Genomic DNA, 27,224 nt, shown 5'->3' with positions numbered 1-27,224 from the left:
GGACAGGAAAAGAGAGTGGAGGGAAGGAGCGGGCTGTCTCATTAGGGGGAGAGCAATTGGGAGTATGTAGCAAGGTGTATATATGTTTTTGTGTGAGAGGCTGACTTGATTTGGAAACTTTCACTTAAAGCACAATAAAAATAAGAAAAGAATTTCATATTCTCATGGACTCTAGACTTCTTGGAGCCATGGAGGTTAGATGAACCCCTAAAACCATTACCCTGAGATAATCTTTAAACCTTAAACCAAAAATATCCCATTAAGTCTTCTTAAAACCAAACAATAGTTTAGCTTAACTAGCAAAAAAAAGTCTGCCTTGAGCATTACGCTCTTATAATCCATTGCCATCAAGTCGAATTCTGACTCATAGTAACCCAATAAGACAGAATAAAACTGTCCCATAGGGTTTCCACGGTTATAAACCTTCACAGAAGCAGACTGCTGCATCTTTCTGGCACAGAGCAATTGGTGGGTTCGAACCCCTGACCTTTTGGTTAGCAGGGGAGAACTTGACCACTGCACCACCAGGGCTCCTTATGCTCCTACAAGAACTATCTATATGGGATCAAATTGATAACAAAAACTTGAAAGATTAGATAGGAGACTTAGGGGGCAGTGAATTTATGTTAATGGAGGAGTAACAACTCAAAAGAAGGGGGAGAATGGTTGTACAACTCATAGAATGTAATCAGTGTCACTAAATGATACATGTAGAAACTGCTGAATTGGTGTATGTTTTGTGGTGTATATTCTCAACAACAAAATAAATAATTTTTTTTTTTTAAAGTAAAACATACACCTACCATATAATCCATCCATTCCACTTTTAGGTATTTACCCTAGAGAAAAAATAAGTATACATTCATACAAAGACTTGCACACAAATGTACACAGCAGCTTTATTTGTAATAGACAAAAAATGGAAACAACCCAAATGGCTTTCAACAGATGAATGGATAAACAAATTATGGTATATTCATACAATAGAACATTAAAACCAAACTCATTGCTGTAGTCAATTCATGCTCCAGGCAACCCTATGTGTTACAGAGGAGAACTGCTCAACCTATGTGTTACAGAGGAGAGCTGCTCCATAGGGTTTTCTTGGCTGTAATCTTAACAGAAGCAGATCACCAGGCCTTTCTTCCACAGTACTACTGAGTGGGTTTGAACTGCCGACCTTTCAGTTAGCTCAAACCATTTCAGCCACCTAGGGGCCTGAATGGAAGAACCAAACCCACTGCCATAGAGACAATTTCAACTCATAGTGACCCCATAGGGTTTCCGAGGCTATTAATCTCTACGGAAACAGATTGCCACATCTTTCTCCTGCAGAGCTGCTGGTGGTTTCGAACCGCTGACCTTTTGGTTAGCAGTCGATCACTTCAACCATTGTGCCATCACAGCTCCTTAAGGCCAGACAAAAAGAGTACATACAGTGTGATTTCATTTATATAAAACTCTAGAAAATGTAAACTAATCCACAGTGACAGAAAGCAGATCAGTGGTTGCCTGGAGGGTAGGGGGGAATATTTACCCAAGGCAGGAGGATACTTCCGTGGGTGACAGATAACGTCCATTATCTTAATTGTGATGATAGCTTCACATGTGACACATATGTTAAAATTTATCAAGCTGTACATTTTAAATATGTGCTGTTTATTCTGTCCATTATCCCTCAATAAAGTTGTTTACAAAATTAAGAGAGAATGGTGAGGGCACTATTAGATTTCATACAGTTCGCTTATATAATTAAAGCGTAGTTCTATCAAGGGCAAAGTTGAAAATTTATTCCTTGCCTAAGCTGCACACGCTTTAAAGGAAAACTCTCCCACTTCCATAGACTAGGCTTAACCAGCTCTTCTCATCACCACCACACCCTCACCTGGACTTCCAACTTGGGCCAGACATTTCACACATGGTGTCAACACAAATGACCCATACTAATGCCTGGTGAGGAAGGCCAAGTCAGAGTGTTGGTAACTCAGCATTACCACTAGCTGAAAAACATGAAAATTATACTGAGTATAACTGACCTAGAATTGCCCTTCCAAAGTCCAAGTTCTTTTGAGACTAAACATGAGCTGTTGGTTATAGTAGACTTTCTTAGCAAAGGCTGAAGTCTATAGGTTTTGATCAACACTGTGTATATTATAAACTGTAAATATATACAACGTAAGGGATCTGTATGAACTATTTTCTATTCACAACCAAAAGCCGTCTTCATTTTATGGGTTTATTTCATACTTGTGTCTTTTTCTATACCACAAGGTAAGTAAGACAAGAGACACCAAAGACACTTTGGGCTTTTGCTGCTAAAAATTAGTTCACTATTATGTGAGCTATTATCAAGAAATACTACAATTAATAAGACAATATGACTTCGCCCCTGTCCCCAGGAAAATGAAATCGAAAACTATATTGAAGAGGAAAAAAAAAAAAAAACCAGTTGCCATTGAGCCAATTCTGACTCACAGTGACACTAAAGGACAGAGTAGGACTGCCCCATAGGTTTTCCATGGCTGTAAATCTTTACAGAAGCAGACTGCTAAATCTTTCTACCACAGAACAGCTAGTGGGTTTGAACCAACCACCTTCCAGTTAGCAGTGGAGTGCTGAACCCACTGTGCTACCAGGGCTCCTCGTATTAAAGAAAAAAAAAAAAAAACTCATTGCCACCAAGTCAATTCCAGTTCATGGCAGCCCTATAGGACAGAGTAGAGCTGCCCCATACGGTTTCCAAGGAACAGCTGGTGGATTTCCACCGCTGACCTTTTGATTAGCAGTCATAGCTCTCAATCACTGCACCACCAGGGCTCCCACTGAGAAGACAACTAAAATAAAGTGGGGGGTGGAGGGTTGGGGAAGGACATGAGAGAACAGCCTCTTAAAATAGAATCTCAACAGCTGCCCTTTATGACTGATGATCTTCAGTCCCGGCTGCTCTGGGACTTAAGTGCCGCTCTTGCCAGCACTGCCTGCTCTCTAAAACTCTGTCTCAAAATGCTCTTCCTTTCCGCAGTTAATATTACAGACTTAAAATGTGTCTGGTGTTATTTCCAGCTGACAAACTGATGGAAAGGTTAATGGGAAAGGACTCAAGGCCAAAATCTCTAACACATCCTGGTTCTTGGAATTTCAGATACTAAGAGCTCACAAAAAGGTAGAAGCGGGCTCTCGGGACATGGAGTCAAGCCGCAAAGAGATAAATCTCTACTGATAATGATTTCTTCAGTCCACACCAGCCCTACCTTTACTATGTGGATGGTTACAGCACTATGTTGGTGAAAAAAGTTTATAAAGAGGTGTGCTGGGTATAAGCAATTCTAGTAACCTGATAGATTTTTAAAGCTTCATCTCAAAATGTACTAGGGCAGTGGTGTGATGGTAAATCGTTCCTAAAAGGAGAAAGGGGTGAGAGCCCTGATGGTGTGAATACACTCCCATAGTGTCCAACTGCAACCTATCAAGGTAATGGCATTGCATGCGGAATTGGAAAGAGATGTGCAATGGCATATGCATGGGAGTATTCCCACCAAACACAACAGATGTCAATAGCCTCAAGGGCATAAGTAATAATAAAATGTGGCAGAAAAGAAGTGATAGTTTTTAGTATCTGTTACCTTTGTTTTTAATACAATTTAATTGTAAGTTTATACAATTTAGTTTTTTCAGAATGCTAGTATATAAGAACTGGATAACAAAATTCCTAACATTTTAACAACTGGATCCCATGAGACCATATAAGCCAATACCAACACATTCCTGGCTTAGGGGCACTTTCCTTGGAAGGTGTCTTAGGCTGGGTTCACTATAGAAGCTAAACCAGTAAAGCGTATAAATATATAGAGAGAAATTTACATCAAAGAAATGGCTCACAGGACTGTAGAGGCTGGAACATCTCAAGTCTGTGGATCAGGATAAAGGCTTCTCGTGATTCACATAGCCGTCAGCAGGTCAGAAAGCAGGGCTCTTACTCACAAGCTGTGAATATTGACGAATCCCTCCCAAGACTGGCAGACAAGACTGCAAGGCTTCTGATTCACGTAGCTGCAGGGGCTGGCGAACCCAAGAATGGCAGGTCGGATGCCGGGGCTCCGCTCACAGGCTGTAAAGATCAAGGAATTCCAAGATCAGCAGATAAAACTAACAGCTCACTTCATAAGAACTGGAGGTCAGACGAACAGGAGGCAGCGCCAGGACCCAGAGCAAGCAAAAAGCCAGAACGTCTGCTTATATTCGGATGCAGACCACACCCCAAGGCAACTCCCTTTCAACTGACTGGCTACTCACAACAGATCCCATCATGGAAGTGATCACATATAAACACTGAGAATCACAGCCCAGCCAAGTTGACAGATATTTTGGGGGGACACAATCCAATCCATGACAGAGGGGGTAACATTTCTCACATAACTTCTAACTGCATGAGTCCGTAACTGAAAGAGAGCAGTAAAACTATATACATTCTCTTTAGTACTTACAACAACCCTGCTATTTCACAGATGAAGAAACAGAAGCCAGCAGAGATTAAAGAGTTTATAAAAGATAGACATGTTGTCAGGAGGCATAAGTCCCTGGAGAAAGACATGAGGCTTGGTAAAGTACAAGGTCAGCAGAAACGAGGAAGGCCCTCAACAAGATGAACTGACACAGTGGCTGCAACAATGGGCTCAAGCATAACAATTGTGAGCATCGCGCAGGACCAGGCAGTGGTTTGTTCGGTGGTATATAGGGTTGCTATTAATGGGAGCCTACCCGAGAGCACCTAACAACAAAAGATGCTAGTAAGTGGTGGAGGGGGAGTTTAAGCTCAGGTCTGACCTCCAACCCAGGGATGAACCCAGAGAAGTCAACCCACATACCCTACAAATGTTCCTACCATTCCTATTTGAAAAAAGTCTGGCTTAGGGGCTTTTAGTCTGCCTGGAGTCTTAAGGTCCTGCCTAATAAGCTGAGTTCCTGAGTGGCACAAACGGTTAAGCACCCGGCTACTAAACGAAAAGGCTGGTGGCTCACACTCACCCTAGAGGCACCTCAGAAAAAAAGCCTAGCGATCACTTCTGTACTGACACACATGGGGTCTCCGTGAGTCTGAATGGACTAGATGGCAACAGTTTTTTTGTGTGTGTTTTTGTTTTTGGACCAATATGCGTGTTGGGGGTGTGTGAGGAGGCCGACGAGAAAGTGGCATGTTAACTGTATAAAAGCTCTTTGCACCAACAAGACACTCAATCCGATCCCAAGGGCTTGTCCATGGCCTACAAGAACACTCTATTCATGCAATTACGTTTTTTGCGCTCCTACCCGCACAAGGAGCTTTTGTCTTCTGCAGGAGGAAAAAGTACTTGAGAACAAAAAAAGCATTGAATCCCGCCTGCTCGAGAGGAGAAGAGTGAACCTCTTTCACTCACAGCGCGCAGGCTCAAGGGCGTAGGGGGGCGTCTGCATCCGGGGCTGTAACCGATGGCAGGGCGGGCGGCGGGGGTGTGTCCCGGGCCTCCCGCTCTCCCAGACTGTTCTGGGACGCCACTGCCCGCAGGTCCTGCTCGCCCTGCACTAGCCGCCCTCTCCTGGCTTTTGCTATTTCGGAAGCGGTCCCGGGCGCTCAAGGACGGCCGAAGGTCCCGAGAAGGTCTAAACCAAAAAAGCCAAAACCAAACCCACTGCTCTTGCGTCATTCCGACGCATAGCGAGCAACCTATAGGGCAGAGTTGAACTGCCCCATAGGGTTTCCACGACTGTAAACTTTACGGCACTGGGGTGGTGGTGGGTTTAACCTTTACGGAAGCACAGTGCCACATCTTTCTCCCGCACAGCAGCTAGGGAATTCGAACCACGGACCTTAACGGTTAGCAGCTCAGCAGCCGAGCTCTTTAACCACTGCGCGACCAGGCCTCCTTGGAGAAGGTCTAAGGGAACGAGCAAGCCGAGGCCAGAGGTTAGTCGGCCGTGGGCGGCGACCCTTCCGGCTCGAGGCCCAGCCAGCCTTCTCACTTCCCGACCCGCCGCCTGGCTCCAGGTTGACGGAGTCTCCACGATTAATGTGGGCGAGGAGGCGGGTGAGTGGGTGAACGGAATTGTCGTTTCGCGGCGCGGGCGAGAGGCGCCCGCAAGTCCGCCACCGACTGGGATTCCGGACTCCCGCGCTGTTCTCGGAGCCATGCTGAGGAGTTGCGCCGCGCGCTTGCGCACGCTCCGCGTTCTGCGCCGCCAGCCCGGAGATGCGCGCCTGCCTGGGAGTCAGCCGGGAAGCGGGGTGCGTACCGGGGTACCCAGCGTCCGCCTGTGGGTGACCGGGGGAAGCGGGGCGGGTACCGGCCTGGGGTGCCGGGCGGCGCTATTTGGTGAGAGGAGCGAGCCTTCGCCAATCAGAAACAAGTCAACGATGACAAGTTTATCCATTAATTCGACCAGGATTTTATTGTCAGAATAAAAGCTAACGTCAACTCCAAAAAGCATCGGTATTTTCCAGAGTATGAACAGATAGCTTTCAGTCCTTAGATTCAAACCAAAAGAAACTGGGTGGGAAGGTGACTCAATTTTTAATCAGGGTGCTGACTCTGGCCAGCAGAAGGTCCTTTACTACTATGTGTAAAGGTTAAGAGATTTGACGGAGGTCACGCAGAAATTACATAGCAGAGCTGGAATCTTAATCTAAGTAATCAGTCTCCAGAGTCCAGGCTCATAACTCTTATATTATCCCCTCCAGTGAAGGGCACTGCCTCTTCAATGGTTTAATCCTGATTGTCTCTGACTTATTTCTGAGAAGGACAGCCAACTCTGGAAGTGAGTAGAAGACAGAAGATGCTTCTTAGTTAATCATATTCTCCCTAAACCATTTTATTCACGATTAGAAATTGTTTTAAGATTTAAATGAGATAATGGCACATAGGAGACCCTGGTGGCTAGTGGTTAAATGCTAACCAAAAGGTCTGCAGTTTGAATCCACCAGGGGCTCCTTGGAAAGTCTATGGGCCAGTTCTACTCTGTCCTGTAGGGTCACTGTGAGTTGGAATCTACTAACAGCAACAGGTTTGGTTTGGTGTTTAATGGCATATAACTAAACAACAACAACAAAAAAAAACCAAACCCATTGCTGTCAAGTAGATCCTGACTCATAGTGACCCTGTAGGACAGAGTAGAACTGCCCCATAGAGTTTCCAAAGAGTGCCTGGTGGATGCGAACTGCTGACCTTTTGGTTAGCAACCATAGCTCTTACCACTTGCCACCAGGGTTTCCAGTGGCACATGCCCAAACCACACCCATTGCGGTCGAGTTGATTGCGACTCATAACGACCCTATGGTGGCACATAATATTATATAAATATTGCCTGTTTTTATAGCTCTATTCAGTTGATTACTGTAAGCCCCAAGAATATGGCAGACATCATTTAAAGATGAGGAAGAAACAATCTTTTCGCTCAAAGAGCTCACAATCTAAATTAGGAGAAAGGAGTGAAATTGCAAAATTAAAGTATATATGTACTATGTGCTGTATGGTGGCGTAGTGGTTAAGTGCTATGAATGCTAACCAAGATGTCAGCAGTGTGAATCCGCCAGGCGCTCCTTGGAAACTCTATGGGGCAGTTCTACTCTGTCCTATAGGGTCGCTATGAGTCCGAATCGACGGCATTCGGTTTTTTTGGTTGTGCTGTAATAAAACACTGAGGGCATGTAGAGGGGGGAACAGCTGTATTTGAGCAAGAACTGAAAGAGGACTTTAGTAATTTAAATAAGCATAGTTTCTCTATTAAACTACCGTAGCTTTCTTTTAAACAATAAGGAGTGCGGGTTGGTTACTAATCTAGTACCATCTTGCACATTGATAAAGAAAAGGTACTAACCCAATCTCACAACAACAAAGATGAATTATGTTACTTTAATTATATGTTGGTGGCCTGTAATCTGTGTTACAAATATTTAAGTATTAGTATTTATAGGCTTTACAAGTCACGCTTTCAGTAACTTAATCTTAAAAGAAGATCCATTTAAAAAAAAGTCATAAAGGTAGCAAGTCCCACTTTATAAATGTATAACTAAAGATCAACAAGACCTTTCTTCTATTCAGGGTAACAAAAGGCAATAATTATTTCCTAACATCCGTCATGTATACAGTCTATGCTTTGAATTTACAGGTGCCTTTAAAATGGGTTTCAAGTATCAATTAGTTCTCACCTTTCATAATTTTTATTTCCCACAACATCATAATGTCCACTTGGGGTCTCAAACTCAACACGTCCCAGACTAAAATTAATAACTTCCAGCACGTGCACACACACACGCAACCCTTCCTCTTTTTCTTCTGTCCACCCCCAACCTTCAAAGCCACTGCTCTGGAATCATTCAAGACTCTTCTACTTTCTCTTCCCCTACAGTCACTCCCCACATCCTTGATTCCAGTATCCTAAATATCTCTTAAATATTTTTCTTCTTATTCCTCTGTACCTAGTTTAGGTCCCAACCATATCTCGTCTGGCCCATTGGAACAGTCTTTTTAACTGGTTTTCCTACCATTCCTTCTCACCGTTTTAATTCATCTTTTATACCAGAGAGAGCCTACGCCCATGTTACTGCCTTGCTGGAAATTCCTTAAGGCTCCCCATAACTGAAAAAAGTATTTTCTAAGTATCATTCATCTACCACCTTCATGATTTCTGTCATATCTGCATTTTGTCTGTATTATTTTTCTTTAAAGACCCCTTTCTTTAACATCGTCCTAAGTAATAACATTTGTGAGATCATGAGGACGATGTGCTATTTATGTCCTTTTATAATATGCATTTAAAAATATATATATCTTTGTCCTTGTGCCACCTAAAATCATCTCTAATCTTAGCCTTTGAAAACATTGACCTAGATGATAAAATCTAAGCCTCCGTCAAGGCCAGAGAGCCTCTGTGGTCTGATTGCTCTTGTACTTTGCCCACCACATCTTGCTGCCATTCTCTTGGCACCTTACATCCATGATGACTGAGGTCTTAGCATTTCCCCAGCATGTCATAAGGTTGTTCCATTCCTCTATGGCTTTGCTTGGAGCTGCCCTCCTCATTCTGTCCTTTTTGTTGTTGTTAATTGCTGTCACCTCCAACTCCTGGCAACCTTAGCATAACAGAACAAAGCAGTTTCCAGATCTGTACCATTTCGATGATCATTGGTATGTTTGAGTCCGTTGTTGCAGTTATTGTGTCAATCCATATGTCTTAGGCTGGGTTCTGTAGAGAAGGAACACCATTAAAGTGTATAAATATATATAGAGAAAGATTTATATCAAGGAAGTGGCTCTAGCAGTTGTATAGGCTGGAATGTCCTAACTCCGTGGGTCAGCCTGGAGGCCTCTCCTGATTCACATAGCTGTAGGGGCTGGTGAACCCGAGAATGACAAATCAGACAGCATGGCTCTGGCTCGCAGGCTGCGAAGACTGACGAATCCCAAGATGAGCAGGGGCAGGTAAACTGCTAGCTTGAGTCCCAAGAACCAGATGTCAGACAATTAGGAGCCAGCTGCAGGATCCAGAGTGAGCAAAAGCCGGAAAGCCTTGCCAGAAAGCCCACTTATATTCGATTCAGGCCACACCCCTTAGGAAACCCCCTTTCAACTGATTGGCTACTGATAGATCCCATCATGGAGGTGATCACATTATATCAAATTTCATCATGGAAGTGATCACAGTATCATACAACTACCACACTACATCATAACTGCCAAACCACAGACTCATGGCTGAGCCAAGTTGACACACAACCTTAATGATCACACCATCTCATTGAGGGTTTCCCTCATTTTCGTTGGCCCTCTACTTTACCAAACAATTTATTCTTAAGAAATAAGCTCCATCAGTCCTCACCTTTGTGAAGTTTTCCTGGAAAGTCACTCCTGGGTTTGTGTCTACTTCTGATGTGACTTTTTTCACATTAGTGACTGTAAGCACTGAGGGCAGATCTAAGTCTTCTCTCTCTGTCTCACCTGTCCCTGGCACAGAGCCAGAACATATAGTTATTGTTACATATAGTAGATGCTCAAAAAGGCTTGTTGGGTTTAGCTGAATCCCAGACTTTGAATTTTAAAATCAGGTAGGAGAGTACACAGTTGGGGGAGTCATTCTAATTCGTAAAAGTCTTCAATTAACTCTACTTTGCTGATCTAAAAACGGACTCTGGAACTCAGAGATCCTAGGGTTGTCTATTTAAGATGAGATCCATGGAAGAGTAACAGGGGTCAAATTCACAGCTCCAAAGCCAGCTCACACTGTTCTGCCTTTCAATTGACATGTATTGGTCAATACATATTAATTTGTGACTAATTGTGTCTGTTAGATCATTTCTAGAATTTGTATATTTTAAAAGCTGCATGACTGGGACTGAATTCTAAGGGAATCCTGAAATCATCCAGAAATAGAGAAAAAGCCGTATTCATGACGTTCTTATAAACATTTTCATTTAGAACAACAAAGGATTGAAAAAAATTTAAACATTTAACTTAAATGGTTAAGTAAATTGTAGGCCGTCAGTTTAAAGCACTATTTTTCTGCTGTTGAAAATGACAATAACTGAGATTAAGGACATGAGAAAGTGAACGCTAAAGAATTCTTAAGTGGCAAAAGAGCAGAAAGTACAATTATATTTCTTACTGAGATTGTGTTGTTGTTAGCTGTCCTTCAGTCGGTTCCGACTCATAGCTACCTTATGCATAATAGAATGAAACACTGTCCCGTCCTGTGCCATCCTCACAATCATTGTTACGCTAGAGCCCGTTGTCGACGCCACTGTTGCAGTCTATCTCATTGAGGGTCTTCCTCCTTTTCATTGACCCTCTACTTTACCAAGCATGATGTCCTTCTTCAAGGACTGGTCCCTCCTCATAACATGTCCAAGTATGTGAGATGAAGTCTCGCCATCCTTGCTTCTAATGAGCATCCTGGCTGTACTTTTTCCAAGACAGATTTGTTTGTTCTTCTGGCAGTCTGTGGTATGTTCAGTATTCTTCAAAGGCATCAATTCTTCTTTGGTCTTCCTTATTCCTTCTTACTGAGATTACAGGTGTATTAAGAAAAATTATATTTAAAAAGACTTGGAGGAAATATAACAAAAAATTGTCTTTGGTTGTATTAAGATCGAGAGAGATAATGATTGGGTTTTTGTTTGTTTTTCTTTTCTTTCCCATATTTTCTGATTTGGGTTCTGAAAAGATGATCTAATCCAAAGACTACAGGGGAAAAAAGGTTAAAATCCTGGACTAGGGGTAGAGTGGTCTTGAACCTGCTCACATTTCCCTTTTCTTGTGTTCCTGGGTGGTACAGATGGTTATGTGCTTGGCTACTAACCAAAAGAAAGGTTGGCAGTTTGAAACTAACCAGTGGCACCATGGAAGAAAGGTCTGGCAATCTGCTTTCATAAATATTACCACTGAGAAAACCCTATGGGGCAGTTCTGCTCTAACACATGGGGTCTCCATGAGTTGGAATGAACTTGACAGAATAGCTTTTTTTTTTTTTTCGGTTCTGGTAACACAAAGTCAGGACTTCTTTTGGCCTAGCCGAGTTTTACTTTTTAAATTTGAAATTTTTAATTCCATAGAATTCTTGATGCAGGTCCTCTTTATTCTTCCCATTGTGCCAGGATCAGAGTCAGCCCAGGCATCAGCAGAGGGCTGCTGCTCCCATCACCATAAGTGCAACCTCCCTGTTTCAGTTTCAGATGTGTGGTCCAGGTGTTGCAGGTACACTGAATCTGAATGAGTTCATAAGGGTGGCTGAAAGTAGAATGCCACAGAGTCAGTAGCTTCTGTGAGCTTCAGTGTTCCAAGATTTCTGCAGAGGTCAGAACACTGATCGTCCTTTCCGGTGCTGTTGGCGTTCACTGTTCTGCTCCTTGGTGGGTCATCTCCTGACTCCTCTGGGGCCTCTGCAATGTTCCAGTTACTCCCTGGGCCCTGGGTGTAGTGGTGCTGGCTGCTGCAGAGAAATAGGATGGGAGCTGTGGTTACCATGACACCAAAGCACTTGTCCTCTGAACCGCTTCCTCTTCCTTCTCTTCTGTAACTGGCCCTGTCACCTACCCAGGTGCACAGTTCAGAATCCTGGGACTGGTCCTTGTATTTCTCTTCTTCCCTCGTTCTCCTCGTCCAAATAATTACCAGGTTCTGCTTCATGCTCTCATAATTTCTCAGCTGGGTTACCCAGCCTCTGACTCCAGTCTTGAACATCCCCACCCTCTTTCATACTATGGCCAGATCTGATCACTGTCGCTCCCCTGCTTAAAATCCCTCCAAGGACACTGAAGATCAAATTCAAACCAGCTAGCTTAGTATGGAGGCTCATCCCCATACTCAGGCCCTTGCTTACCTCTCTGCGGCCACCTCCTTCTCCCTTTGAACCATCACAATGCTCAACCTCTTTGAGGCCTTGGTTTCATCATCTGTAAAATGGTGACAGTAATTAGTACCTACTTCATACAGTTGTAGAAAGGCTTCTCAAAACTGATGCCTCCTCGCTTTTGCACACAGTGTTCATTACTACAGTATTATTTCCAACTGGCTAATTCCTACTTGTCTATCAAGATTCGAGTCAAAGAACCCCTTCCTGAACCCCCAATCTCAGATAGATGTTACTCCCCTGTGCTCCAGCTTCCTGTTCATACCACACTGGTGTCACATTTTATGTAAAGGATAATGTCTGTCCATCTCTCTTTATCTCCAGGACCTGGCTCACGTATGCTTGATTAATGTTTGAAAGAGAAGGGAACCACACTGTGCCAATTGCTAGCTAGGTGACATTAGGCAAGTCATTTGCCCTCCCTCAATCTCCCATTTCTCCCAAGGAGGTTGGACCAGGTGATCCCTGAAATTCCCTTCCCTCCAAAATGATAAGCTTCTGGGAAGAGGAAAAACAGCAAGTTAGTCTGGGAAACTAGGAGAGTATATTGTGAAATGGGATACACCTACCATTATTCTTCTTCTCTTTGTTTTTAGAGGTCATTTTCTTTTGAAGATGTCACTGAGAAGGACCAGGCTCTTCCCAAACCCAGCTGGAGCAAGGACCTTAGGCTCCTCTTTGACAAGTTCATGAAGAAATGCGAAGATGGCTCCTGGAAACGTTTGCCTTCATATAAGACCTCTTATACCACATCAACAATTCAAGACATCAGAGCCTTTTTTTCTGGTAGGAAGAACCATTCTCTCATCAAGAATATTTATTGAACTTTAGATGAAGGTTTACGGAACAATCTAGTTTCTCATCAAACACTACACACATTGTTATATGACATTGGTTAACAACCTCACGACATGTCATCACTCTCCCTTCTCAACCCTGGGTTCCCTCTTACCAGCCATCCTGTTCCCTTCTGCCTTGCAGTCCCTGTCCCAGGGCTGGTGAGCTCCTTCAGTCTTGTTCTGTTCCATGGGCCTGTTCAATCTTTGGCTGAAGGGTGAACCTCAGGAGTGGCCTCATTACTGAGCTGAAAGGGTGTCGGGGGCCGTACTCTCAGGGTTTCTCCAATCTCTGTCAGGCCAGCAAGTCTGGTATTTCTGATTGAGAATTTTGTTATACATTTTTCTCCAGCTCTGTCTGGGACCCTCTATTGTGATCACTGTCAGAGCAGTCAGTGGTGGTAGCCGGGCACCATCTCATTGTACTGGACTCAGTCCGGTGAAGGTGGTGGTAGATGTGGTCCATTACTTCTTTGGACTAATCTTTACATTATGTCTTTAGTTTTCTTCATTCTTCCTTGCTCCCAAAGGGGTGAGACCAGTGGAGTATCCTAGATGGCCGCTCACAGGCTTTCAAGACCCCAGACACTACTGACCAAAGTAGAATGTGGAACATATTCTTTATAAACTCTGTTATGCCAATTGAGCTAGATGTTCCCTGAGACCATGGTCCCCACAGCCCTCAGCCCAGCAATTCAGTCCCTCAGGGAATTTGGATGTGTCTATGGAGCTTTTTTTTTTATTTCTTTTTTTTTGTGGAGCTACCTTGGCCTTGCCTTATATAGGTTGTGCTGGCTTCCCCGGTATTGTGTACTGTCTTACCCTTCACGAAAGTTACCACTTATCTATTGTCTATTAAGTTTTTGTCCATCCCCACCCCTCCCCTCCCTTGTAACCATCAAATATTGTTTCTTTTTGTATGTAAACCTTTTCATCAATTTTTATAGTAGTGGTCTCATATGATATTTGTCCTTTTGTGACTGACTTATTTCACTTAGCATAATGTAGTGTAATTATTGATAGGTGTGAGTTTATTGCTGTCATTTTGTAGTGCTTTTTTTCTGTGGTGCTAACATTTTCTTTGTTCCTCTTACTCTCCTGTGCTGAGTTCCTTTTGTTTGTGGATTTCTTTTTTGTTTCTTTTGTTTTTGTAGATTTTGTTATGTTTTTCTTCTTTATTTTGATGAGTAGGTTTGTTAACTCTCTTTGTGGTTACATTGAAATTTACCCTTATCTTCCTAGATTTGAACCAGTCTATTACTACTTTTTTTTTATTATTATTGCTTGGTAATGCCTTGCCTTCCTCTCCATTAGAAAGTTCTATACCTGTGCCGTTTATTCCCTCTTTTATTGTTCTGACATTGTTGTCATTTACAGATTAACCTCTCTGGTTCCCTGTTGCAATTCTTTTGGTTATGGATAGTCCTTGAGAGTTCATTTCCTAGGTTGGTATCTGGCTGGTACAATCTCGTGTCCTAGATTCAGGCTGTGGTCTGATGATGTTTATTCTCAGACCTAATGACTCCCTTTAATAATTCTTGTAAATTTGGTTTGGTTTTTACATATTCCCTTAATTTCTGTTTATCTGGAAATGTCCTAATTTCGCCATCTTACTTGAGTGAGAGATGGGCAGGATATATTATTCTTTTTTTTTTTTTTTAACTTTTATTGAGCTTCAAGTGAACGGTTACAAATAACTCAAACTGTCACATATAAGTTTATATACACCTTACTCCGTACTCCCACTTGCTCTCCCCCTAATGAGTCAGCCCTTCCAGTCTCTGGTGACAATTTTGCCAGCTTCCAACTCTCTCTATCCTCCCATCCCCCCCTCCAGACAGGAGATGCCAACACAGTCTCAAGTGTCCACCTGATACAAATAGCTCACTCTTCATCAGCATCTCTCTCCTACCCACTATCCAGTCCCTTTCATGTCTGATGAGTTGTCTTCGGGAGTTGTCTTCGGGAATGGTTCCTGTCCTGGGCCAACAGAAGGTTTGGGGACCATGACCGCTGGGATTCCTCTAGTCTCAGTCAGACCATTAAGTATGGTCTTTTTGTGAGAATTTGAGGTCTGCATTCCACTAATCTCCTGCTCCCTCAGGGGTTCTCTGTTGTGCTCCCTGTCAGGGCAGTCACCGGTTGTGGCCAGGCACCAACTAGTTCTTTTGGTCTCAGGATGATGTAGGTCTCTGGTTCATGTGCCCCTTTCTGTCTCTTGGGCTCTTAGTTATCGTGTGACCTTGGTGTTCTTCATTCTCCTTTGATCCAGGTGGGTTGAGACCAACTGATGCATCTTAGATGGCCGCTTGTTAGCATTTAAGACCCCAGACACCACATTTCAAAGTGGGATGCAGAATGTTTTCATAGTAGAATTATTTTGCCAATTGACTTAGAAGTCCCCTTAAACCATGGTCCCCAAACCCCTGCCCTTGCTCCACTGACCTTTGAAGCATTCAGTTTATCCCGGAAACTTCTTTGCTTTTGGTCTAGTCCAGTTGAGCTGACCCTTCCATGTATTGAGTATTATCCTTCCCTTCACCTAAAGCAGTACTTATCTACTAACTAATCAATAAAAAACCCTCTCCCATCCTCCCTCCCTCCCCACCTCGTAACCACAAAAGTATGTGTTCTTCTCAGTTTATACTATTTCTCAAGATCTTATAATAGTGGTCTTATACAATATTTGTCCTTTTGCCTCTGACTAATTTCGCTCAGCATAATGCCTTCCAGGATCCTCCATGTTATGAAATGTTTCACAGATTCGTAACTGTTCTTTATTGGTGCGTAGTATTCCATTGTGTGAATATACCACAATTTATTTAACCATTCATCCATTGATGGACACCTTGGTTGCTTCCAGCTTTTTGCTATTGTAAACAGAGCTGCAATAAACATGGGTGTGCATATATCTGTTCGTGTGACGGCTCTTATTTCTCTAGGGTATATTCCGAGGAGTGGGATTTCTGGGTTGTATGGTAGTTCTATTTCTAACTGTTTAGAATAACGCCATATAGATTTCCAAAGGGGTTGTACCATTTTACATTCCCACCAGCAGTGTATAAGAGTTCCAATCTCTCCGCAGCCTCTCCAACATTTATTATTTTGTGTTTTTTGGATCCATGCCAGCCTCGTTGGAGTGAGATGGAATCTCATCGTAGTTTTAATTTGCGTTTCTCTAATGGCTAATGATCGAGAGCATTTTCTCATGTATCTGTCAGCTGCCTGAATATCTTCTTTAGTGAAGTGCGTGTTCATATCCTTTGCCAACTTCTTGATTGGGTTGTTTGTCTTTTTGTGGTTGAGTTTTAACAGAATCATATAGATTTTAGAGATCAGGTGCTGGTCGGAGATGTCATAGCTGAAAATTCTTTCCCAGTCTGTAGGTGGTCTTTTTACTCTTTTGGTAAAGACTTTAGATGAGCATAGGTGTTTGATTTTTAGGAGCTCCCAGTTATCTGGTTTCTCTTCGTCATTTTTGGTAATGTTTTGTATTCTGTTTATACCTTGTATTAGGGCTCCTAAGGTTGTCCCTATTTTTTCCTCCATGATCTTTATCGTTTTAGTCTTTATGTTTAGGTCTTTGATCCACTTGGAGTTAGTTTTTGTGCACGGTTTGAGGTATGGGTCCTGTTTCATTTTTTTGCAAATGGATATCCAGTTATGCCAGCACCATTTGTTAAAAAGACTATCTTTTTCCCAATTAACTGACACTGGGCCTTTGTCAAATATCAGCTGCTCATATGTGGATGGATTTATATCTGGGTTCTCAATTCTGTTCCGTTAGTCTATGTGTCTGTTGTTGTACCAATACCAGGTTGTTTTGACTGCTGTGGCTGTATAATAGGTTCTGAAATCAGGTAGAGTGAGGCCTCCCACTTTCTTCTTCTTTTTCAGTAATGCTTTACTTATCCGAGGCTTCTTTCCCTTCCATATGAAGTTGGTGATTTGTTTCTCCATCACATTAAAAAATGACATTGGAATTTGGATCGGAAGTGCATTGTATGTATAGATGGCTTTTGGTAGAACAGACATTTTTACTATGTTAAGTCTTCCTATCCATGAGCAAGGTATGTTTTTCCACTTAAGTAGGTCCTTTTTAGTTCTTGTAGTAGTACTTTGTAGTTTTCTTTGTATAGGTCTTTTACATCTTTGGTAAGATTTATTCCTAAGTATTTTATCTTCTTGGGGGCTACTGTGAATGGTATTGATTTGGTGATTTCCTCTTCGATGTTCTTTTTGTTGATGTAGAGGAATCCAAGTGAGTTTTGTATGTTTATCTTATAACCTGAGACTCTGCCAAAGTCTTCTATTAGTTTCAGTAGTTTTCTGGAGGATTCCGTAGGGTTTTCTGTGTATAAGATCATGTCATCTGCAAATAGAGATAATTTTACTTCTTCCTTACCAATCCGGATGCCCTTTATTTCTTTGTCTAGCCTAACTGCTCTGGCTAGGACCTCTAGCACAATGTTGAATAAGAGCGGTGATAAAGGGCATCCTTGTCTGGTTCCTGTTCTCAAGGGAAACGCTTTCAGGCTCTCTCCATTTCGAGTGGTGTTGGCTGTTGGCTTTGTATAGATGCCCTTTATTATGTTGAGGAATTTTCCTTCAATTCCTATTTTGCTGAGAGTTTTTATCATAAATGGGTGTTGGACTTTGTCAAATGCCTTTTCTGTATAAATTGATAAGATCATGTGGTTTTTGTCTTTTGTTTTATTTATATGGTGGATTACGTTAATGGTTTTTCTAATATTAAACCAGCCTTGCATACCTGGTATAAATCCCACTTGGTCATGGTGGATTAATTTTTTGATAAGCTGTTGAATTCTATTAGCTAGAATTTTGTTGAAGATTTTTGCATCTATGTTCATGAGGGATATAGGTCTGTAATTTTCTTTTTTTGTGATGTCTTTTTTTTTTTTTTTTTTTAGCTGGTTTTGGTATCAGGGTTATGCTGGCTTCATAGAATGAGTTACGTAGTATTCCGTCATTTTCTATGCTTTGAAATACCTTTAGTAGTAGTGGTGTTAACTCTTCTCTGAAAGTTTGGTAGAACTCTGCAGTAAAGCCATCCGGGCCAGGGCTTTTTTTTGTTGGGAGTTTTTTGATTACTGTTTCAATCTCTTTTTTTGTTATGGGTCTATTTAGTTGTTCTACCTCTGATTGTGTTAGTTTAGGTAGGTAGTGTTTTTCCAGGAATTCATCCATCTCTTCTATGTTTGCAAATTTGTTAGAGTACAATTTTTCATAATAATCTCATATGATTCTTTTAATTTCAGTTGGGTCTGTTGTGATGTGGCCCATCTCGTTTCTTATTCGGGTTATTTGTTTCCTTTCCTGTGTTTCTTTAGTCAGTCTGGCCAGTGGTTTATCAATTTTGTTAGTTTTTTCGAAGAACCAGCTTTTGGCTTTGTTAATTCTTTCAATTGTTTTTCTGTTCTCTAATTCATTTAGTTCAGCTCTAATTTTTATTATTTGTTTTCTTCTGGTGCCTAATGGATTCTTTAGTTGCTCACTTTCTATTTGTTCAAGTTGTAGGGACAGTTCTCTGGTTTTGGCTCTTTCTTCTTTTTGTGTGTGTACATTTATCGATATAAATTGGCCTCTGAGCACTGCTTTTGCTGTGTCCCAGAGGTTTTGATAGGAAGTATTTTCATTCTCGTTGCATTCTATGAATTTCCTTATTCCCTCCTTAATGTCTTCTATAACCCAGTCTTTTTTCAGGAGGGTGTTGTTCAGTTCCCAAGTGTTTGATTTCTTTTCCCTAATTTTTCTGTTATTGATTTCCACTTTCATGGCCTTGTGGTCTGAGAAGATGCTTTGTAATATTCTGATGTTTTGGATTCTGCAAAGGTTTGTTTTATGACCTAATATGTGGTCTATTCTAGAGAATGTTCCATGTGCGCTAGAAAAAAAAGTATACTTTGCAGCAGTTGGGTGGAGAGTTCTGTGTAAGTCAATGAGGTCAAGTTGGTTGATTGTTGTAATTAGGTCTTCCGCGTCTCTATTGAGCTTCTTACTGGAAGTCCTGTCCTTCTCTGAAAGTGGTGTGTTGAAGTCTCCTACTATGATTGTGGAGGTGTCTATCTCACTTTTCAGTTCTGTTAAAATTTGATTTATGTATCTTGCAGCCCTGTCATTGGGTGCATAAATATTTAATAGGGTTATATCTTCTGGTCAGTTGTCCCTTTTATCATTATGTAGTGTCCTTCTTTAACCTTTGTGGTGGATTTAAGTTTAAAGTCTATTTTGTCAGAAATTAATATTGCTACTCCTGCTCTTTTTTGCCTATTGTTTGCTTGATATATTTTTTCCATCCTTTGAGTGTTAGTTTGTTTGTGTCTCTAAGGTGTGTCTCTCGTAGGCAGCATATAGACGGATCGTGTTTCTTTATCCAGTCTGAGACTCTCTGTCTCTTTATTGGTGCATTTAGTCCATTTACATTCAGCATAATTATAGATAAGTATGTGTTTAGTGTTGTCATTTTGATGCCTTTTTATGTGTGTTGTTGATAATTTCAATTTTCCACTTACTTTTTTGTGCTGAGGCGTTTTTCTTTGTAAATTGTGTGTTCCTCATTTTCATAGTATTTGACTTTATGTTTGCTGAGTCGTTACGTTTTTCTTGGTTTTTATTTTGAGTTATGGAGTTGTTATAGCTCTTTGTGGTTACCTTAATATTTACCCCTATTTTTCTAAGTAAAAACCTAAGTTGTATTGTCCTATATCGCCTTGTATCACTCTCCATATGGCAGTTCTATGCCACCTGTATTTAGTCCCTCTTTTTGATTATTGTGATCTTTTACATATTGACTTCAATGATTCCCTGTTTTGAGCATTTTTTTTTTTTTAATTAATCTTAAATTGTTTTTGTGATTTCCCTATTTGAGTTGATATCAGGATGTTCTGTTCTGTGACCTTGTGTTGTGCTGGTATCTGATATTATTGGTTTTCTGACCAAACAATTTCTGTTAGTATTTCTTGTAGCTTTGGTTTGGTTTTTTGCAAATTCTCTAAGCTTGTGTTTATCTGTAAATATCTTAATTTCGCCTTCATATTTGAGAGAGAGTTTTGCTGGATACATGATCCTTGGCTGGCAGTTTTTCTCCTTCAGTGCTCTATATATGTCATCCCATTGCCTTCTTGCCTGCGTGGTTTCTGCTGAGTAGTCTGAACTTGTTGGTTCTCCCTTGTAGGAGACCTTTGTTTTATCCCTGGCTGCTTTTAAAATTTTCTCTTTGTCTTTGGTTTTGGCAAGTTTGATGATAATATGTCTTGGTGTTTTTCTTTTTGGATCAATCTTAAATGGGGTTCGATGAGCATCTTGGATAGATATCCTTTCGTCTTTCATGATGTCAGGGAAGTTTTCTGTCAGCAGATCTTCAGCTATTCTCTCAGTGTTTTCTGTCCTCCCTCCCTGTTCTGGGACTCCAGTCACACGGAAGTTATCCTTCTTGATAGGGTCCCACATGATTCTTACGGTTTCTTCATTTTTTTTAATTCTTTTATCTGATTTTTTTTCAGCTATGTTGGTGTTAATTCCCTGGTCCTCCAGATTTCCCGCTCTGCATTCTAATTGCTCGAGTCTGCTCCTCTGACTTCCTATTGCGTTGTCTAATTCTGTAATTTTATTGTTAATCTTTTCGATTTCTGAATGCTGTCTCTCTATGGATTCTTGCAACTTACTAATTTTTCCACTATGTTCTTGAATAATCGTTTTGAGTTCTTCAACTGCTTTATCAGTGTGTTCCTTGGCTTTTTCTGCAGATTGCCTTATTTCACTTTTGAGGTCATCCCTGATGTCTTGAAGCATTCTGTAAATTAGATTTTTATATTCTGTATCTGATAATTCCAGGATTGTATCTTCATTTGGGAAAGATTTTTATTCTTTTGTTTGGGGGGTTGTAGAAGCAGTCATGGTCTGCTTCTTTATGTGGTTTGATATCGACTGCTGTCTCCAAGCCATCACTAAAATATTGTAGTGATTTAGTCTATATTTGCTCACTGAGTCTTATCTTGTTTTGTTTTCTTTCAATATACGTTGATGGACTACTAGATTGTGCTGTCTTGATTGTTGTAGCCCTTGACTTACTTATGACCTATTACCAGCTGGTTTGGGCTGTTTCCAGATATATATGCCTGAGTCCATTCACTATTGTTGGGTATAATCTGATTTTGGGTCATCAAGTGTGTGATACAGCCTATCACCTATCCACCTTGAGAAGTAGTGGTGATAGTTGTGTGCACCAGATTCTAGTAGCAGCTGGGGTTCACACTCCAGAGGGGGCAGGATGCTGACAGGCTACCCCAAGTGTCAGTGAGGTAGGTGTGTCTCTATTCCTAAAGCACCTTGGTGGGTGGGTTCTGCAGCTGTACCTTAGGCCCCCAATGCAAGTACCTCTACAGATTGGTAGGTGTCACTCTCCTTAGACCCCTAAGGCAGGAGGCTAGGTGGTCTGGGGGGAGCTTCAGCCCTCAGTTCCCTGTTGTGGGTCAGTGAGGGCTCTGTTGAATACACAGAGATATCAGACCTGGGAAACTTGTCTTTCCAGTAAGTCTGCTAAAAAAAATGTTGTCAGATCCCTATCAGAAATGCCTTTGCATTATAATAGCCACCTTGTTCCCTGTAGGGATGAAAGCCAGAGACTGTGGATCACATGTGCTTGGCTGGAGCTGGTTCTGTGTTTTTAGTCCAATTAGGGAAGGATTTTTGGTCCCTGGGTTTTTTGTGGTTGCTTCTCTCAGGCCAGAAGAATGGGTTAGGAAAAGACCAAAAAAAAAGGGGGGGAAAGAAAAACCGTGGAGCAGTTCTCCCTCTGGCTCAGGAAATTCCAATGTTAATGGAGCCGCCTGAGAAGGGGAGGGGAGGGTTCAGAGAAACAGGAGAGAGTAGCACCCTGGAATATAGACAAAGTTATTTATCTTGCTTGGGATAACTATTTTATCTGAGATTCCCGAGGGGCGTGTTACCTATGTATGCTGGCTGGGTAGAGATTGCCCCCCTCCGAGGGTCAGGCCCACAGAAGCCACGGTCAGTTCCTCCACTGCCAGTCCAAAGCCCAGTGTCAAGGTTTCCCGCCTGGGACGCTGCACTCCCGGCTCCAAAAACAGTCGCTGCCTCCCGGGGACTTCTCCTCCCACCAGCTGCATCGCCGCGCTGCCCACGCGGACCGGCTGGGCCCCCTCCTGGGGTCAGTTCAGGGGTGTAGGGCAACGCCCCGTGTTTACATCGTCACAGGGTGTGGTGCTCAGCTCCCATGCGCCCAGCCCAAAGCCCGGTGCCAAGGTTCCCTGCCTGGGACGCTGCACTCCCAACTCCCAAACCAGTCGCTGCCTCCCGGGGACTTCTCCCGCCAGCCGCGTCGCTGCGCCACCCGCGCGGACCGACTGGGCCCCCTCCCGGGGTCAGTTCAGGGGGGTAGGGCTGCGCCCCATGTTTGCACCTTCACAGGATGTCCTGCTCAGCTCCCCTGCGCCCAGTCCAAAGCTCTGCGCCAAGGTTCCCTGGCTGGGGCGCTGCACTCCCGTCTCCAAAACCAGTCGCTGCCTCCCGGGGACTTCTCCTCCCGCCAGCTGTGTTGCCGCGCCGCCGGCGCTGACCGGCTGGGTCCCCTCCCGAGGTCAGTTCAGGGGGGTAGGGCTGCTCCCTGTGTTTGCGCTGACACAGGATGTTGTGTTCAGCTCCCCTGCGCCCAGTCCTAAGCCCGGCACCAAGGTTACCTGACTGGGACGCTGGCTCCAGGCTCCGAAAACAGTCTCTGCTTCCCCGTAGTTGTTCGTTCTCTGTCTCTGTCAGTCAGGTCAACTCTTTAAATCTGTGTTTGTTGGTCAGGGTTCGTAGATTGTGACGTATGTGATCGATTCCCTTGTTTTTCCGAGTCTGTTGCAAGAGGGATCCGAGGTAGCGTCTACCTAGTCAGCCATCTTGGCCGGAAAAAAAAAAAAAGGATATATTATTCTTGATCAGCAGTTTTTTTCTTTCAAGGTTTTATATACGTCATCCCATTTCCTTCTTGCCTGCGTGGTTTCTGCCAGATAATCAGAGCTTAATCTTATTGTTTCTTCTCTGTATGTGACTTTTTGTTTTTCTTGAGCTGCTCACAGGATTTTTTCTTTGTCTTTGGTTTTAGTGAGTGTGATTATGATATGCCTTGGTGTTTTTCTTTTGCGGTCTAGCCTATATGGAGTTCGTTGAGCTTCTTGGATAGTCCGCTCTTCATCATTATGATATTAGGGAAGTTTTCTGTCAGCAGTTCTTCAGTGATCCTGTGTTGTCTGTTTTCTCTCCCCGTTCTGGAACTCTGATCACATGAAACTTTTTGCTTTTGATTGTATTGCACATGATTCTCAGGGTATCTTCATTTTTCTTCACTCTTTTTTCTGATTTTTCCTCAAACAGAGTTGTATCCAAGTGTTTGTCTTCAATTTCACTGATGCTGACTTCCAGCATTTCAGACTTGCTCCTCAGCACTTTTATGACACAGTCCATTTCTGAAATCTTGTTGTTTATCTTTTGAATTTCTAATTGTTGTTTTTGAATGATTTCTAGTTGTGAATTTATTTTGGCATTTTGTTCCTGTATTATTTTTTCTGAATTGTTCCATTTTTCTGTCTGCGTTTTCCATGAATTTGTCTGCCTTTTCCATAAATTTGTCTATTTTTTCCTCATTTTCAACTCTTGCGTTGCTCTGAGTATTAGAGGTTTGAATTCCCTATCAGGTAGTTCTAGTGCCTTTTCTTCTACTAGAAAGTCATCTGGTGTTTTATTTTAGATGACTACTGGAACCAGCCTGTCCTGTTTTTTAATATGTTTTGATATTGTCTCCTCTCTTCGGGACAGTCAGTAGTTATTTTTGTTTCTTGGTTGTAGATTTGTTTTGTCCTGCTTTTTTGTTTTATTTGGTTATGTCTGAGCAGGCAGGCTCTGTGTTTTTGTTGTTTGCTCATCTGTAGCCACAGTACTTTCCACCTCCTTGTCCAATGGGCAGGGCCAATCATTCAGCTGTGGTGCAGCAGGGCAGATCCAGCTGAAGGGGAAGGGCTGGAATGGGTTGTTTGTGGCACGTACTAGGGCCAGCAGGGCAGGCCAGGAATTAGTGCTGGGCAGGTTCCGGCAGGCCCTGCCTGTGCTGCTTGCAGGTATGACGTTCAGTGCCTCAGCAGCCTGAGGCCAAAGCAGTTGCCTCCCAGGCAAGAGACTGCTGCTGGTGGGAAGCAGAGGAGGCCGAGGGGGGAGGGGGATGAAGGAGGGAGGGGTTAGGAAAGGTATATTGCCCCTTACCGGGTGCTCTGTCTCCTGCTGGGAACTTCATGAAGCTGCTTTCTCACTCTCCCTGTCTACCAGTCTCTGACATGGGTGGGGTTAATCCAACGGCACAGATGCTGCACTTCCTGGCAGGCCGAACCACTGCAGCCAGCCAGGAATCTTGGAGGTAGAGCAGCGGGTAGACAACAGGGTGGGAAAGCATGTATTGCTAGTTACTGGGTGCTCTGTCTCCTGCTGGGAATTCCACGAAGCTGCTTTCCTGTGCTCTCTGTCTGCCCTGTGCAAGATGGCAGATCCGTGCTGCATTAGCTGATGGGGCCTTCAGCACTTATCTCTCCTCACTCTCTGTCCTCTGTCAGTTTCTTATTCCATTCGGTGCTTGGCTGAGTTCTTTATCCTTTATCTCTTCATTTGACACTCCAGGTTCAAGGAATTACATTTGCCTCTGTTTTACTTAGTTTTTTGTGTCTTTGCTGTGGAGGGATGGCATAGTGCTTCTGTCTCTGGTGCCATGTTGGCCGGAAGTTGAGGCTCTGGAATATCAAGACTATTTAAACATCAAATCTTAAAATTAGGGACAGATTGAAGCATTAGTTACCACTTAAAAACATAAGGGGTGTATTTCAGGGATTTCTATAGCCCCCGTTTTTTTTCCCCAGTGTTACATAATTTTGCTTTAGATGAAGGTTTACAGAGCAAATTAGTTTCTCATTAAGCAATTAGTACACGTATTGTTTTGTGACATTGGTTGCCAGCCCATGACATATCAACACTCCCCACTTCTTGACGTTGGGTTCCCCATTACCAGCTTTCCTGTCCCCTCCTGCCTTCATGTACTTGCTCCTAGTCTTGTTTTGTTTCATGGGCCTATCTAATCTTTGGCTGAAGGGTGAACCTCAGGAGTGACTTTAGTATTGAGTTAAAAGGGTGTCAGGGTTTCTCCAGTCTGTCAGAACAGTAAGTCTGGTCTTTTTTTTTTTTTGCGAGTTAGAATTTTGTTCTACATTTTTCTCCAGCTCTGTCCAGGACTCTCTAATGTGACCCTTTATGTGTTAGAGCAGTCGGTGGTGGTAGCCAGGCACCATCTAGTTTTGCTGGACTCAGTCTGGTAGAGGCTGTGGTAGTTGTAGTCCATTAGTCCTTTGGACTTATCTTTCCCTTGTGTCTTTGGTTTTCTTCATTCTCCCTTGCTCCAGGCAGGAGTATCTTACATAGATGGCCACTTTAAGACCCCAGACGTTACTCACCCAAGTAGGATGTAGAACATTTTCTTTATAAACTATGTTATGCCAGTTGAGCTAGATGTCCCCTGAGACCATGGTCCCCAACCCTCAGCCCAGTAATTCAGTCCCTCAGGGAGTTTGGATGTGTCTGTGAAGCCTCCATGACCTTTCCTTGGTCAAGTTGTGCTGCCTTCCCTGTACTGTGTACTGTCTTACCCTTAATGTTACCACTTCTCTATTGTCTAGTTAGTATTCTTCCCTCCCCAGCTCTCCCTTCCCTCATAACCATCAAAGATCATTTCTTTCTGTGTGGAAACATTTTGATGAGTTTTTATAATAGTGATGTCATACAATATTTGTCCTTTTATGATTGATTTATTTCACTCAGCATAATGCCCTCCAGATTAATCCATGTTGTGAGAAGTCTCACAGATTGATCATTGTTCTTTATCATTGTGTAGTATTCCATTGTGTGTATGTACCATAGTTGGTTTATCCATTCATCTGTTGATGGGCACCTAGGTTGTTTCCATCTTTTTGCTTTTGTGAATAATGCTGCAGTGAACATGGGTGTGCATATGTCTACTCGTGTGATGGCTCTTATTTTTCTAGGATATATTCCTAGGAGTGGGATAGCTGGATCATATGGTATTTCTATTTCTAGCTTTTTAAGGCAGTGCCATATCATTTTCCAAGATGACTGTATCATTTTAGGTTCCCGCCAGCAGTCTCCCCACAGCCTCTCCAACATGTGTTATTTTCTGTTTTTTTTTTTTTTTTTTTTTGATTCGTGCCAGTAGTGTCAGGGTGAGATGGTATCTCATTGTGGTTTTGATTTGCATTTCTCTAAATGGCTAGTAATCTCGAGCATTTCCTCATGTATCTGTTAGCTGCTTGAATGTCTTCTTTGGTGAAGTGTCTGTTCATATCCTTTGCCCAACTGGATTATTTGTCTTTTTGTTGTAGAGGTGTCAGATTTACCTATAGATTTTAGAGCTTAGACCTTTGTCAAATTCTTCATAGCCCCAAATTTTTTGCTAGCCTGTAGTCTCTCTTTTTACTCTTTTGGTGAAGTCTTTTGATGAGCACAGTGTTTAATTTTTAGAAGATTCCAATTATCTAGCTTATCTTCTGGTATTTGTGTATTGTTAATTATGGTTTGTATCCTATGTATGCCATGTATTAGGGTCTCTGGCATTGACCCTATTTTTTCTTCTATGATCTTTATAGTTTTTGGTTTTATATTTAGCTCTTTGATCCATTTTGAATTCATTTTTGAGTATGGTGTGAGGTATGGGCCCTGTTTAATTTTTTTACGGATGGACATCCAATTTTGCCAGCACCATTTGTTAAAAAGACTGCCTTTTCCCCATTTAATGGACTTTGGGCTCTTGTAAAAGATCAGGAGACCATAGGTGAATGGATTTACATATGGGTTCTCAATTCTGTTGCATTGGTCAACGTATTTGTCGTTGTACCAGTGCCAGGCTGTTTTGACTACCGTAGCTGTATGGAAGGTTCTGAG

The 27,224-nt window shown here is 42.4% G+C and overlaps 1 protein-coding gene across 2 annotated transcripts in view; it reads left to right on the top strand.

Annotated features, from left to right (window-relative positions):
* Positions 1-5,517: 5,517 nt before the first annotated feature.
* THEM4 (thioesterase superfamily member 4) overlaps positions 5,518-27,224 on the top strand; it is a 64,647-nt gene continuing 42,940 nt past the window's right edge. The window contains exons 1-2 of one of the 2 annotated variants that reach the window (XM_010589426.3): positions 5,518-6,259; positions 12,972-13,161. In XM_010589426.3, coding sequence (XP_010587728.1) covers positions 6,164-6,259; positions 12,972-13,161 — 286 coding nt within the window. In that variant the 5' untranslated portion in view covers positions 5,518-6,163. The remainder of the gene's footprint in view (positions 6,260-12,971; positions 13,162-27,224) is intronic. The other variant, XM_010589425.3, reaches the window with a different exon arrangement.

This window comes from Loxodonta africana, chromosome 3, assembly GCF_030014295.1.
Source record: "Loxodonta africana isolate mLoxAfr1 chromosome 3, mLoxAfr1.hap2, whole genome shotgun sequence".
NCBI classification, from domain to species: domain Eukaryota; kingdom Metazoa; phylum Chordata; class Mammalia; order Proboscidea; family Elephantidae; genus Loxodonta; species Loxodonta africana.
This window is presented reverse-complemented; position numbering and strand designations above follow the sequence as displayed.